The 15,849-nt window shown below is 49.7% G+C and overlaps 1 protein-coding gene across 2 annotated transcripts in view; it reads left to right on the plus strand.

Annotated features, from left to right (window-relative positions):
- Slc41a3 (solute carrier family 41 member 3) overlaps positions 1–12,301 on the plus strand; it is a 33,147-nt gene extending 20,846 nt beyond the window's left edge. For both annotated transcript variants that reach the window (XM_028773087.1, XM_028773088.1), the window contains 7 exons: positions 327–471; positions 1,980–2,126; positions 3,621–3,765; positions 6,795–6,874; positions 8,163–8,297; positions 9,997–10,145; positions 11,476–12,301. In XM_028773087.1, the coding sequence (XP_028628920.1) occupies positions 327–471; positions 1,980–2,126; positions 3,621–3,765; positions 6,795–6,874; positions 8,163–8,297; positions 9,997–10,145; positions 11,476–11,688 (1,014 nt within the window). In that variant the 3' untranslated portion in view covers positions 11,689–12,301. The remainder of the gene's footprint in view (positions 1–326; positions 472–1,979; positions 2,127–3,620; positions 3,766–6,794; positions 6,875–8,162; positions 8,298–9,996; positions 10,146–11,475) is intronic.
- Positions 12,302–15,849: the final 3,548 nt, after the last annotated feature.

A 15,849-nucleotide genomic window follows, 5' to 3' on the forward strand; every position in this document is an offset into this window, starting at 1 on the left:
ATAGCTAGGGTGTGAAGCCAGCATATGTGATATTGCTCTGGGTCTGCATCTACCATGGGAAAGAGAGGCCAGTCAGAGGCATGTGTCCCTCCAAGACCCTGCTCTCCTCCTGCAGGTGGCATCCCACATGGGACAGAGGTGGACAGGGGGCCTCTCCAGGGAGTGCATGGAGGGAAGTGCTGAGGAGGGAAACTGCCAGCAGGGCCCAGGGTGAAGGATAGAAGGGTCTTGTTTGACCCTTGAGGTGGCCAAAAGTCAGAAAGAAGGACAAGGAGGGTGACAGTGGTCAGGGACCCTTCTCACGGGTCTGATTTCTGTCTTGGCAGGTGCAGGCCACTGTTGTGGGGCTCCTGGCTGCAGTGGCCTCCCTGATGCTGGGCACAGTATCCCACGAGGAGTTCAATTGGGCCAAGGTGGCCTTGCTGTGCACGAGCAGTGTCATCACCGCCTTCCTTGCTGCTTTGGCCCTAGGTGAGCCTCAAATACCCCAGGCCCCAGGCCCCAGACCCCAGGCCCCAGGCCCCAGACCCCAGACCCCAGGCCCCAGGCCAGCAGCTTCTCTGCTGTTTTGTTAAGGTTCTCAGAGAGGTTTGCATTGAGGCTGCCATGACACTAGTGTGGAACTCCAGGACTATGGTAGTGGGTGGGAAGAGCCTGCTAGGTCCTCAGTCTGCCTTGTGCTCTCTCCCAGGTGTGTGTGCGCGTGCACGTGCATGTGCATGCCGGAGAGAGCTCTGCTGTTCCTTCTCTCAGCTGTGACAGACTTCAGTTTGCCACTCCTTGCTGAAGTCAGACACCTGAGCATGGCAGATTTCTTCATCTGATTTGTTGGCCTCTATATGTGTCAGTAGAACAACGTACAGGACCATGTGGCTGACTGTTATAACAGGCCTCCTGCCTCGGCTTCCTGAGGGCTGGGATTACAGCATGCATAGTGTTGTCAGTTATGGGGCTCCAGTGGGACCAGTACCAGCCCATCGGCTCAGCCGTGTAAATTCAGTTTTTCTTGGAGCTGGGTTTAGAAAGGAGAAGCAGGGCTCTGGCTTGGTCACACAGGACACAGTGTGGCAGGTGGTGGCAGTATCAGGACAACATCAAGGGTGAGTGTAGTCATTTTTATTTTTAACTCCATTTGTTCTGTGGTACTAGGGACCGAGCACAGGGCCTTGCTGCAATTACTTTTAGAGTCACAGGATTCTTGAGCAGTGCTAAATTCTAAAAGCCAAGATGCGTAATGTTTTGAGGAACCAAGGGGAGCCTGCTGAAATAGGCTAAGCCCCAGCTAGCAATTAACGAGGCTTGCAAGACTACAGGGCAGGGGTCCTCAGACAGAACGGAGGGCTCTGGGGCTGAGACCCTGGAGATGGGCTTCTCTGGTCTCCCAGCCAAGCCATGAAGCCCATCACCATCAGGGTCATGTGTTTCATCCATGTGACTCAAGGACAGTGTAGCTGGGCTCCTGGGATAAGGGACCCCCAGGATGTCTCTGATGTCTGGACAGAGCTTTCCATCCCAATGGTGTAGGGACATACATCCACCTGTCCTCCCTCCCCAGCCTCCATTGGTTCTTGAGCCTAGGAAATGTCTCACATGTAGGTTGCTCAGAGGACTCAGCAGATCCTGGAGGCCAGGTCTCTCTGGCCCTCAGGTTACTTTTGCTTAGAGCATCCTTGGAACAGCCCTCCGTGCAGCAGACGCTATGAATGCTGTATCCCTGTAATTCCAGGTGGTTCCAGAGGTCAGAGGCTACCTGCCCACTCAGGTGTGTCTTCAGGATTTTCAGGCCACCCTTTGCCACCCCCACAGGTTCCAGCCAGTGACAGAAACTTAGGGAGGTAGGCAGCCTGTTGAGCATCTAGACTTTGACAGATATAACTATTAAGTTTCTGAGCACCTGCTTGACCCTTCCTGAGGGTGGGGGAGTCTCTAAGCCATCTCACCACAAACTACTCCCTGGGCCTCCCCTCCTCCCGCTGCAGGAATTCTAATGATCTGCATAGTGATTGGTGCTCGGAAGTTTGGAGTCAACCCTGATAACATCGCTACGCCCATTGCAGCCAGCCTGGGAGACATCATCACCCTGTCCATCCTGGCCCTGATGAGCAGCTTCTTCTACAGCCACAAAGGTAGGGAAGGCTCTAGGGAGGGGCATGCGCAGATACCACACACATGCACACGCACACACACATGCACACGCACGCATATGTGCGCGTGCAGTTCAAGTCTACAGTTGTAAATGTCTGGCACAGCTCAGTGCCCTGTGGGAAGGGTTTGGAGGTTTGAGAAATAAGCAGCAGGTACAGATAAAACAGTATGGCCTCCACTGTACCGGGGGCACTGCTGTCCAGTCTGGAGCGATTCCTGTACTATCCTCTTAGGTGACAGTGAGGAGCCCAGGAATCAGGTAAGATGACCTAGTTGTGCTTTTAGGCCAGTCTGATTTGCATAGAAGTTAATTATTTACATTTTGATTTGTAAAACAAATAAGAATGCCACCCTCCTCCCCTCACATCACTGACTATGCTCAGGAAGATGGCAGGCCCAGTCCCAGGAGACAGGTCTTCAGTGACTGGGAAGTGAGTTAGCTCACACATGCCACATGACACAGGAGCTGTCAGGAAGATGCATGAGTGTAAGGTGGGGGCTGGACGGCTCCTGTCAGAAGTTATGGAGAACCTGGACGTGGCACCTTCCCAAGTATCTTGTAAGGCTACACTTGCACAGGCTACTGTGTCCCTGAGTGTTAGTGGCCTGCTTAGAGCCTCAGGGATATACCCTCCAGCTCTGGGGATGGTCCAGAAGCTGGCCATACCTACCATGAAGCATTTTGTCTATAGCTAGCTTGGAGCACCTGTGGCAGATGAAGGGAAAGTTGTGGGCTGTGGAGAATAAGGAGGTGGTGGTGACGCCACACTCAGAGACGCCACCCAGAGCAGAGTGGGACTCACACCATGTATGGCCGTCTAGCATTGAAACTGCTCGAGAGAACAGGAACAAGATGCAAGGATGATTCTAAGCAAGCTCTGTGTACACGTGGGAGGTGGGGTCAGAGAGAGGCTGGACGAGAGCGGAGGCGGGCCCTGGGTAGTCGGTGCTCTGACCTCACAGCTGGAGGTGACTCTGAGAAATGAGGGGCTACCAGGCCAGCCTGATCCATATCCCACAATAGTACAGAACGTCTTAGCTAGGAGAAAGCTTCCTCCTGATCTCACCCCTGGGGCCATGTGCCCTGGTAACTGCCTCTTTGTTTTTTTCTGGTGTTTTGTTTTGTTTTTTGTTTTCTGTTTTTTTGGACCTCTAAGCAGGTTTATGGAGAGCTGTCATGCACCTGCTCATACCCTGTCCTAGTGCTGTTTATTATAACACTGGGTAACGGAAAACCTGATCAAGGGTCTCAACAATTGCCAGGATGTCAGAGAAGTTCAGGGATGGGGCAGGACAGAGAGGGGCTTTCCCAGTTGCTTAATTGTTGCTGTCTGGCAGGTATGGTGGGACAGCCCCTCTAAATGGCAAGAGCCCTTGGTTCCCAACTTATGTCTCACCTATGAAAGGCCAAACTCCAACCAGCTCCTATATGCCAGCCTTGCCCATTGAGCTATGAATAATCTGCTTTCCCTCAGACACATGGTATCTGACACCTCTGGTCTGCGTCAGCTTCTTGGCTCTCACCCCTCTGTGGATCTTCATTGCCAAGCAGAACCCGCCCATCATGAAGATCCTGAAGTATGGGTGGTTTCCCATCATCCTAGCTATGATCATCAGCAGGTGAGCAGCGTGGAACAATGGTCCCTCACCTCTGACAGAAATGCCTGTCAGAAACAACTTCGGGGAAGGAAGGCTTACTTTTCTCTCTGTTGCAGAGGGTTCAGTCTGTGATCATTTGGCCATGTGCTCTTGGATAGACCATGGCCCCAGAAGCACATCTCAGTGAAGCACCGTTCACTTCAGAGGTGCTCAGGATATGGGAAGAGGCCAGGCCAAGATGTGGCTTCCATGGATTCACATCCCTAGTGACCTCCTTCTTCTAGCTAACCATACTTCCTGCCTTTCACCACTTCCCAACAGAAAGATTCGTAATCTATCAAGGGATTAATCCATCCATCAAGTCAGAGCCCCAATAATCAGTCACCATCAAACTCTTTCTGGAAATATCCTGTCAGGCACATGTACTGCTGATCACTTAATGACTCTAAATCTGTCAAGCAAGCAGGTGAAATTAACCATTACAGCCCAGGCAAGGCGTCATACACCTTCAATCCCAGCATTCTGGAGACAGAGGCAGGGGGATCTCTGTGAATCTGAGGCCAAGCCTGCTCTATATGAGTTCAAGGTTGTCTAGGGCTACATAATGAGACCTTTAAAAAAAAATAGCCATCACAATCCACCCCTTATCAAGTTGGCACACAGACAAGTCACTTCAAACCATAACATCCCACTGTCTCTCCCAAAAGCTCACCTCTATCTTACAGCGCAAAATGTGTACGGGTTAGTGGCAAGCATCCCCATGGTGCTAACAGTCTCCACATTATCCAGCCATCTAAACTCGAGGTCTCTTCTGAGACTCTAGACTCTGTAAGTCAAAAACAAGTTGTATGCTCCCAAAACACAGTGGTTCAGAGAAAACATAGTAGACTACCAGAGTAAGACTGTGACATGGCAAGGTAGCTATTAATGACAGCTATGGATGACAGACAGACAGGCCGACAGACAGAGAGGTAGTTATATCTATCTTTAGATATCCTACTGAGTCCCTTTACTGTCGCCCACATGCACGTGGCTGCAGGGGCTGCCCGTGGGAGCATAGGCCATCTACCAGGGCCTGCCTGGAAGAAAACTGACCTTCCTTCCCCAGCACCATTGATGCCTTTGACTTCTCAGCTAGGAGTGGGCCTGTGAGTCACTCCTATTCATAGTGAAATATTGTTACAAAATTCTTTGCCAGAATATATCATGAATGGCTCCTAGATCAGTTCCCCTTTGGCACCCTCATTACTGTCTGAAGCCCCACAGGTGCCAGGCCTTCATTGTCCAAGTCTCTGTTGCCACTCTGATCTCTAATTCCACTAGAACGTTCTAAGCTTCCCTAGCCCAGATCTCCAGATTTTTCCAACTTCCTCCCCACACCAATTCCAAAGAGCTCAGAGCCATGGTCAGGTTTGGTCACATGGGAGGCTTTGCGTCTCTGGTGCTAGTTTTCCTTGTGATTGCTGTTCGTGTCACTGACAAAAACACATGACAGAAACAACCTGGAGGAGAAGAACTGATTTGCTCGTGGTTTCAGAGGGTTCAGCATGGTTGGTTGGCCCCTGTGCTGCTAGGCAGAACGTGGAGATGAGTCTGTGTGTGTAGAAAGCTGTCTGCATCATGGAGGCCACAAGGCCTAGGGAAGGGCACAGAAGGAAAGACCAGGGCAGGGTGTGCTCCTAGGGACACATACCCGGTGGCACAGCCAGAGGTATGCCCCAGCAATCAATAGGTGTTTCTTAATCCAGCCAAGTTGCTCAATCTCCTCCCTCCCAAGATCCCTGGAACACTCAAATGGAGACTGACAGGTGCTGGCATGACCTCACCACCACGCCTGTGTTCTGGTGTGAGTGAGCTGCGTACACTGTACACTCTGATCCTCTTACCTAGGCCTCATCCACTCTTCTGAGGCAGAGTCCAGAAGTACTGGCAGCCGGGGGGACTGAAGCTGGGCAGAGCAAGAGAGAAATGCACAGTTCAGCTCCACACCCTGTCTTGGTGCTACAGTATACTGACAATATGAGACACCTGTGCAGGTGTCCTTAGGGTTACAATTTGTCTTAGTTAGGGTTTCCATTGCTGTGAAGAGACACCATGACCAAGGAAACTCTGATAAAGAACAACATTTAATTGGGGCTGGCTTACAGGTTCAGAGGTTCAGTTCATTATTATCAAGGCAGGAAGCATGGCAGTGTCCAGGCAGACATGGTGCTGGAGGAGCTGAGAATTCCCCCATCTCGATTGGAAGACAGCCAGGAGAAAACTGGTTCTTCTGCGCTGGGTGGAGCTTGAGTATAGGACCGCTAAGCCCACCACTGTAGTGACTCATTCCCTCCAAAAAAGCCACACCCCCTAATAGTGTCACTTTCCATGGGCTAAGCATATTCAAACTACCACACTATTGCTGTGATAAAACACCATAACCAAAAACGACTTGGGGAAGAAAGGGATTATATCAGCTTACAACTTAAGAGTCTATTGCTAAGGGAAGTCTAGCCAGGAGCTCAAAACAGGACTCTGAACTCAAACACTAAAGCAGGAGCCACGGAAGAATGCTATTTACTGGCTTGGTCCCCATGGCTTGCTCAGGTTGCTTTCTTATATACCCTAAGATCACCTGTAGCAGTGGCAGTACCTACAGTGGGCTGGGCCCTCCTGCATCAGTCATCAATCAAGAAAACACACATCACAGACTTGCCTTCAGGCCAGTCTGATGGAGACATGTACTTAATGAAGGTTCCTTCTTCCCAGATATGTGTAGGTTTGCATCAGGTTGACATAAAGCCACCCAGCACAGTGGGCATCTGGGTCCCTCATCCTGGGGCCGGGGAAATAGTTCTCACCCTGGTCACTGTCCCATCACAGCTGCTGGTGGGACCCAGAGGGCTGTAGGGTTGGTCCCTCCGTGTTCTCTAGTAGAAAACTGCAGTCCATTCTGTGGTTGCAGCAGACATTCTGTGCAGGGAAGGGATGGTATTTTCTAAACCCAGGAAGGTGGCCAGTGGGCACTTGGCCTGGCCACTCTAATGTCAACTCCGTTCTCTCCCCAGTTTCGGAGGCCTCATCCTGAGCAAAACCATTTCAAAACATAAATTTAAAGGCATGGCTGTCCTGACTCCAGTCATCTGTGGTAAGTGGTAGGTGGGGTTCCTCTTGGGGACCCTGGGCTGGGTAGGGACCGAACACCAGTGTACAGACTCAGGTTCTGAGGTGATTGGGCAAGCTGAGCCTGCACAGCCTACAGGTTCTGTTAGGTTTGATTTTCTCTAATGCAAAGGCTCTGAAGGGACCCCATAGCATATGGGGAACAAAGCACATCAATTTGCTTTGGACAGGGTCTCACTGTGTATATCAGAGCACCCTGGAACTCTGGGTAGTACAGGTTGACCTTGAACCCGTGTGATGATCTTTCTACCTCAGCCTAGGCCAGGTTTTCCTAATTTGTTTTAGAGTTATCGGTGACATTAAATTTAGACATTTACACATGACACTCTAGATTTCTGTCTTCACTTTAAAAATAAAGCCCATGACAGTAGTGGGTTTACTCTCTGGGGCTGGCAGCAACCAGCACAACCTGTGTGGCACTCAGCCCCACATGTCCCCACTGTCCTGTATGGACTCGGTTCCTCCCACTGCCTTACTGTCATTGGTCTGCAGTATTTGGGGTGCTGACACCCTGACTCCTCTCCTAGCTGCTCAGAGATGTCAGCAAATGGGGCTGGGGCTAGCTGGAGACCATTCCTAGCCTAAAGGAAGTGCTGCCTGCCATGTCCTTCCTGCCAATGGTGGCCGTGGGAAGCTGGATTCTGGTTACCAGGGAGCCAACAGATTAAGGGAGGTTGGGAATTAGGGTGAAGAGCTGAATCTATAAACAGAGAATTTCTTTTCCTTCTTCTTTCCCTTCTTCTTTTTAAAGTTGTCCATACTCAAGAGAAGTAAATGTCCGCTATCCTCTGCCTGCAGAGTCTTTCTCACTGGGGCCACTCATGTGACTGATCTCAGACCCTGGGTGTCCCTGGCTAGCTAGGGAAGGTTGTTGCTAGGCTGTGGACTCCTATCAGGGGCATGCCTGTCCTCTGCCAGCTCCCAAGAGAAGGCTGTGGACAGCTAGACCATCCTGTCCTGCAGGAATCACATCCTCACCAGGATGTCTCAGGATTCCAGGGCCATGCTGGTGAACATGCTCGGATCATCTGGGAACATCTGGGCTCTTGGGTCCTGCTGTTTTATACACCACTCTTCAACCTCTTAAGTCTTCCTGAAGACACCCTTCACTGGGTGCCCAGCAAATCTGAGTGGCAAGGAAAGAGGAGCTAAGAAATGGCTGCACCAATCAGGGACACCATCCTGAAAAAAAGCAGTATACCAGAAGAGCTAGAAGCCAGAGGTTGAGCTTCCCACACCCTCTCTCCTCACAGGTGTTGGTGGCAACCTGGTGGCCATTCAGACCAGCCGCATTTCCACCTTTCTGCATATGTGGAGCACACCTGGGGTCCTTCCTGTCCAGATGAAAAGATTCTGGCCTAACCCTTGCTTCATTTTCTGCTCTTCAGGTCAGTATGCTATCTGATGAGGCCACATGACCTTCTTAATCCCCAACCCCTTGTTTTTATGTTTGCAGTGGGTCTCAGTATGCTGCCCAGGCTTGTCTTGAATCCCTGGGCTCAGGTGGCAGTGCTCTCTACTTTGAAAGTAGTGGTGACCACATGTGCACGCTCCCATGGTTTCCAATGCCATTCACAAACTGGAAAACAGTTTTCTGTTATTTATGTAGCACACATTTTGCTTAATTCTTACTGTTCACACTTGGTTTTCCTACACATTTTCTTGAGTGTTTAGTTCAGCTGCCCCACTTGCCATGTGCTCCTAAAAGCTGTGTATTCGGGGGTATTCACCCACTCCACGGCTTCCCTTCTAGGCTTTGTTTGCATGCCTTTAAAAAAAGAAAAGTTGAAGATGAGGAGATGCCTGGGTCAGGAGAACAGGCTTGCTGTACAGGTGTAAGGATCCAAGTTCAATTCCCAGAACCCACATTACAAATCAAAAACAACAGCAAAGAACAGGCATGGTCCATTTGTGACCCCAGTACTGGGAAGTGACTCCGAGTGAATTACTGGGGCTTACTGGCCAGCAAGCTTCAGCCCACAGGTGAGCTTCAGGCTAGTCAGTAAGAGACACTGTCTAAAAAACTAAACAGCTCTTGAGGATCACACACACAGACACACACAGACACAGACACACACACACAGAGACACACACACACACACGCAGTTGGCTGGGAATGTAGCTCGGTTGACTGTGTTCAAGGCCCAGCACCATGTTAAAGTGGACATGATAGTGCTCACCTGAAATCCCAATACTCAGGAGGTGGGGGCAGGAGAATCAGAAGTTGAAGGCCATCCTGCTCCTCTTTGCCCTTCCACTACCAAAGATGGTTTCTGTGAGGCTGGGGATGGAACCTCAGGGCCTTGAACATGCTCAGCAAATGCACTGTCACTGAGCTACATTCTGTCCTTACAACCAAAACCAACCAAACACACTTAGTCCACTGGCTCCTTTAGCTCATTTTGTTGATGATGGAGTTTCTGAGTTTGACTTGTGATCTCCTGCCTTTTCCTGGCTGTTTCGGGATGATTGCGATGACTTTTACTGTACGACTGTGTTTAAGAAGGGGGCCACATTCACTTGCTGTAATTTCTAAGTTTTTCACTGATGGGTCTGGGTGGGGTCAAGTCCACTCTCTAGGGATCCTTAAACTCAGAGAGCAGAGGAAAGCAGAGCTCAGAGCTCACTGATGCCCCAGCTTCATGGACAGGGCTGAGGTTGGAGGGGCTACCCAGGAGCCCTGCAAGCATGTCACACTCCCCAGTCTCTCCTCCACACCAGTGTCAGACTTCAGCCTATGTCCCCTCTATCCAGGGATCTTCAAGAGAGCTTCTCCCACTTATACACACTTGCTGGTCTGAGATTATTTTTATCTTTGTCTGTCTGTCTGTCTGTCTGTCTGTCTGTCTGTCTGTCTTTTAGTATTTCTTACCATTTGAAATGACCTCTGTTTGGCCACTTACATGATTCTGATCTCTTCCCTCAAATGTCAGCTCCTTGAAAGAAGGGAAGGCCAGGACTGAGTTCCCACTTAATAGAGTGTTAGTAGGTGAAGAAACTTGGGTCCCTCGTTGGGGAATCTTCTTTGCCAAGATGGCCTCTGCAAGTAGGTAGGTTTTGTGACCCTCTTGGTTCCGTTCCTTCTAGAAATCAATTCTGTGTCAGCACGAGTCCTGCTCTTTCTGGTGGTCCCAGGACACCTGATTTTCTTCTACCTCATCTGCCTGGTGGAAGGCCAGTCAGTGACAAGCAGCAAGACCTTCATGTTGCTGTACCTGGTGGCAGGCATGATCCAGGTGAGGGTGACACCACTGTCACCAGAGACACACAGCCTTCAGGTCTTCTCAGCCCACATCAGTGGTACTGAATACAGTTCCCGTCATACAAAGATCCAGCCAACTTGCTCAAGCCCATTGGCATGGACTAGACAGAGGTCACTGCTAAGTGCCATACACCTCGAACCATGTCTCCACTGCAACTGCATGTTGCATGACTGCACCTCACACTGAACACTTCATTCACTTTGCAATGCACTCCACATGCCACACAATGCTGGAGGAGCAGCTCTGGACGAACTGTGCTCTACAAAGGAGGCTGAGCCATCTGTCCTCCCCTCACAGAAGCCCCTGCTCTGCATGGTGCTTAAGGGCACATGTAGTCTTCCTCCAGGCAGGATGGCAGGTGGATGATTGATGTATACAGTTTTCCTTCCAGTGGGATGGCAGGTGGACAGTGGGAGAGATTAAGCTCCTTCTGCTTTGAGGAGGGGGTCCTCAGCACTGCTGAGACACCAGCTGGCTAATGTCCCTGGTGGCCTAGAGTGTCAGTAGAGAGGCCAATAAACACTATGGCAGTTTCAGGAGGATTCACTGAAGTGTTTCTTTGTCTCTACACTCAGGCAAGTCCAAGCTTACTTAGGGAGAAGGGACAAGGCAGGGCCTGACTAATGAAGACTGTAGGGACTGTGGGACCTGAGCAGGGCCATGTGGATTGCTTCTTGGAAGCTTCCTGAGGGACTCACCAAACCTCCCAAGAGGGACGAGTTCAAGCAGGGAGGGCCCTGACTAGTGAGTGGCAGCAGGTCCCTGTAGCACTTCAGAGGCCAGGGCAGGACCCAGCTGCTTGGAAAGGCATATGATGGTTGAGTCCAGAGCCTTCTTTAGATCACAATCAGCCCATGTGTTGCTGGGTAATGAAGTTGATTTGCTTACCCTTAAATTTGTTGGGGATCCAGCCAGCACGTGACAGACATGGGAAAGTGGACAGGGAGCCAGCCATGAGTATGCACAAGAAAGCCAGTCAGCAGCAGTGGCCCAGCCTTGCTCCTTAATGACCTATTTTGAGAACCCAGGGACTTGGTCCACTCCTTCAAGGATTAAGAGTTTATTCACAACCTTCCCATTTCTCACTAGGCCTCAGCTCAGAAAGGCCCCCTACCTCAATGCCACAGTGGGAGCCAAGCTTCCAGCACATGACCAAAACACTGCAGGCCCCAAGCAAAGCTGGAGAAAAGGAACATGCTGGGGTTGGTCCATCCACCTTGGCAGTGTCCTTGGAAACCAGCTGGTACGATTAGTTGTCCTTGATCTTCTGATTGTGTCTTCCATCTCTCTGCTCTTCTGGCAGGTGGTAATCCTGCTGTACCTGGCAGAAGTGATGGTTCGACTGACCTGGCACCAAGCCCTGGATCCTGACAACCACTGTATCCCCTACCTCACAGGCCTGGGGGACCTGCTGGGCACTAGCCTGCTAGCACTGTGCTTCCTCTTGGACTCATTACTGAGGGGCAGAGCTAACCTTGCGGAGCTGGTCTCAGAGCTGGTTTCTGTGCCTCCCTGACTGAGCCTACCACCTGCAGGTCTCCGTGAAACTTTCCCTCATGTCCAGTGTCTGGCAGGTCGTTCCCCCTGCTGGGGCCTCAAGCTGCTAAACATCTGTGTGGGCAGTGGCCTCCTCAGTCTGCCAGGGAGACAAGCACACACCTTGATTCTGAAATTGGTAGCTGAGCTGAGGTAGAGCCCTGACATCAGGAGCTCTGCTTGCAAGTGTGTGAGTATGTATGCTGTGTGTGTGTGTGTGTGTGTGTGTGTGTGTAGGGCAGGCTGTTCTAACCTGAAGATGCTGAGGAAGGAGCCTGTTGGTGCAACCTGGACTGGTGATCCACTGGGTGGATCCGAATGGAACTCCTCTGCATCCCCGGGTCTCAGGACTACCCATGCCCTGATTTTGCTGCCATCACTGGGCTCAGTTCTCTGGGCTCATGCTCAGTGCTCTGGGCCCAGTGACCATGCACCTTCACCCCAGGCAGGCCCTGCATCCCCCTCATCTGTACTCCAGCATTTAATCTTGTGGCTGCTTTCTTTTTATTTCCTACTTTCTCTGTTTTATAGCAGAACCTTCTGTTTAGGTTCTGGCGATCAAGAGATATATAATAAAACATAGCTGATATGCACTTGGTGTTCTGCGTCCTTTAGGTAGCCAGGGGGGCCACGAGGCTCAGTCTCCAAGCAGTAGATGACTTTTCTCTAGTGCACTGTTTCTCATGGTTTGGTTGAGTATGCACGCCACCTGCCAGCTGCTTAAGAGAAGAAGATGTGCTGACCCAACACTGTGCCCGTCCATCTCCAGCTGAACACCCATTTGCCAGTCCCAGGTAGGAGCTCAGGGCCTAGGGAACAGATTGATGTCCCATGAGGTCTCCCTCCTTGTGGGCACAGGTGGGATAGAGAATGGTCTGAGGTGGAGGGAGTGTTGGGTACTCTACAGTACAAGTATGGGCCGGGCTCCAGGAACCTGGGCAGAGCCCTCCTCTCTGTCCTGAGTTGTCAGTCAATGTCACAGAGGCATTGAGCATTGGCTGTTGGCATATTTATTTATTATTAGATATTTTATTGGGTTCTTATACCTTTACATCCCTTACAACCCTTATTCTACCATTCACCCTAATCCTTTCCAACCTCCTCACACTAGGTAGGAAAGAAAGAAGTTTAGAAGGAACAGAGAGGGCACAGACCTCTTTAGACAACTTCCTGCTGATTAGGGGCAAATCCAATATTCGTCATCAGACTATCTCCAAATAGCAATCCAGCAATGGACCAGTAGCATCGAGAGCAGCAGCAGGGGGGGGCAGCAGCCACCTCAGGCTGTATTGGGGCTTTCTCAATTATACCCTCTACAGAGTCCCCAGAATTAAACTATCTGCAGCTGGCAAAGAAATCACACCCCGGCTAGTGCACAAGGCAAATCATAATCACCTGCTGTGACACAACCTCTTATCTCACACCTGGGATTACAACAAAAGCATATTCATATAACTGAGTTTTAAAAGAAACCATAGTTCTCACTACAATTGGCTCTTATCAGTTCTGTGAAAGAAGCAGACGGAGCCGTAGAATAATATGGTAACAAGAGCTGAGCTTCCATTGTATTTGCTGAGTGAGGCCATGCACATATTAGGTTTCAGACTCTATTTTAAATCAAAACTTGGCTCAAACACATCTTTGTTCAGTTGGAGGGAAAGTGGTGTGGTGGATGAGGCCATACATACCCTCAGCTTCTAAAGCATCAGCTGGTGATGTGCAGTCTGTGGTTGTGAAGAAGAATCACGTCCTTTCTGGTGAGAGTGTCAGCTGGAAGGGGTGCTGTGTTCAGTGCCTCTTACAAATCACACATCTTAGGTGTAATGGTCCCACCAGATTGAGAAAGCTACTTCGAGATTAGACAGGGAGCAGATCCCAAACAGCAACCATTAATGTGGATGAAACTTTAGGAAGTCTCTTCTGGGTCTAGCCCATTGTCTAAACCAGAGGTTCTCAGCCTGGGAGTTGCAACCCTTTTGGGAGGTCAAATATTAGATATCCTGCGTATCAGACATTTACATTACAATTCATAGTAGTAACAAAATTACAGTTATGAAGTAGTAATGAAGTAATTTTATGGTTGGGGGTCACCACAGCATGAGGAACTGTATTAAAGGGTCTCAGCATTGGGAAGGTTGAGAGCCACTGCTCTAGACATTTCTATGATCCATTGAGAAATGGTTCTTTGTTGTTGTAAAGAACAAGTACACAACTACCATCTTTTTGAGTCCTATCAGCTCCCAAGTTGCCCACTTAACCTTTCACATTTCTAATTTGCCTCAAGTGCTGAATGACTCTTGAACAGTCTAGCTGAATATTTTGGTGACTTCTCCAGTGGCTGTAGGAGAATTTGGGGTTTGGTTTTAGTGGGCTGACTGACTATCATGACCATCATGGCAGGTAGCATGGCAGCCAGCAGGCATGCCCGGCGCTGGAGCAGTATGTGAGAACTTACATCTTGGTCCACAAGCAAGAGACAGAGAGCTAACTGGGAATCACATGGGCTTTTGAAACTTCAAATTTCACCCCCAGTGTCATACCTCCTCCAACAAGACCATACCTCCTAATCCTTCCAAAACAATTCCAGCCCATGGGGGCCATTCTTATTCAAACCACCACACAAGAAATCACTAGAAAAAAGGAATGTATATTTTTTTAACCTCTCATTGACTAAAAGGAATGTATATTAAAATGTATGACAGCCACATTTATTAGAATGTGGTCTCTATGGGGCTTCTTTACCCACCTAGACCTATGTATGGCTTCTGTGTAGGAGTTTCCAAAATCTGAATGATTCAGTCATTTTCTGTGTAATGGAGTGTGTGAGTGAGATGAGATCTCAGATCGCCTTGAAGCTGCGGTTGAAGGAGAAGCAGTAAGAGGGGGTTGAGGCATCCCCTGAGGAGGTCTGGATAAGGCAGAGGTGAACTGGGATATGGGACTACAGGTCTGAAGCCTGAGCAAGTTCAGTATTTGATGAGCACTTAGCCATGGAAGATCTTCAGCACAGAGGTAGAAAAGGGGGCACAAAAAGTTAAGAGGAAACCAAGAGATTGTCCCAGAGACCTGGGAGGGTATGGGAAGTGTGGTAATCAGTGCTTGATGTTACTGAAATTGACTCAGCTTCTTCAAGATGTCTGCTGACTTTGGGAAGAGGGGGTCTTGAGTGAGAAGTATGGAGAGAGACCGACAGGCCAGAGTCAAGTGGCAGGGGGTGGGGAGAGAGGCCTGAGATGGACCTTAGGGGCTGAAGGGCAACAGTTAGCAGGTGGTTCTCCCAGAAGAGAATGGAGAAGAGGAGGACAGGACTGAACCAAGTTTATGAAACCCTGTCCCCTGCTGGGCCAGTGCTCCACAAAGCTGGAGCTGAGCTGGGACACAGAGGAGATGCCTTCAGAGACTTAGCTGTAGTTTCTGCCTGGTGATGTGACTGCTCACAATTTTTGAGTATCTCAAAGATAGCCTTTTTCATCCTGTTGAGAAAGTCTTACCTGGTAGCCCCAAGCTGTGTTGGCCCCTGTATGCTGGGGTTGCTAGGGGTACTTCACAATGGCATGAGAAGTTACTCCTGGAGTGTGTTAGCTGGGTTGGGGCCAATGAGAGATAAGTTGGGAGATATATTTGCTGCTGCAGGGGTGAAATCAGGATCTGGGATGGAGCCACACACAGGGCTCAGCTCTGCATCAAGGGTGAGCACATCTGTGAGGTCAGCATGAGTCTGATTTCTAAACTCCAGAACTCTGCCAAACAGTCAACTTGGAAGTTACACTATCTGAACCCCCAACAGAAAGACTGTTACTTTTGAAGAAACTGGGTATCTCTTAGCTTTGATAACATTATTATGACTCTGTTACATTCTGTCCCACAGGCTCAAGCAAAGGATCTACAACAACCTAATTCTATTCAGCAACTTTTCTCACACTCAAACTACCTCAAAATTAAAGGTTTAAGGGGCTAGAGAGGTGGCTCAGTGGTTAAGAGCATTTGCAACTCTCCCAGAGGACCTGAGTTCAGTTCCTACAACTGACTATATATAACTCTAGGTCCAAGTTATCTGACACCTTCTGCTGGCCTCTTTGGGTACCTGTGCATTCATGAATGAGTACACACACACACACACACACACACACACACACACACA

The sequence above is a fragment of the Grammomys surdaster genome, unplaced genomic scaffold (assembly GCF_004785775.1).
Source record: "Grammomys surdaster isolate TR1022 unplaced genomic scaffold, NIH_TR_1.0 220, whole genome shotgun sequence".
NCBI classification, from domain to species: domain Eukaryota; kingdom Metazoa; phylum Chordata; class Mammalia; order Rodentia; family Muridae; genus Grammomys; species Grammomys surdaster.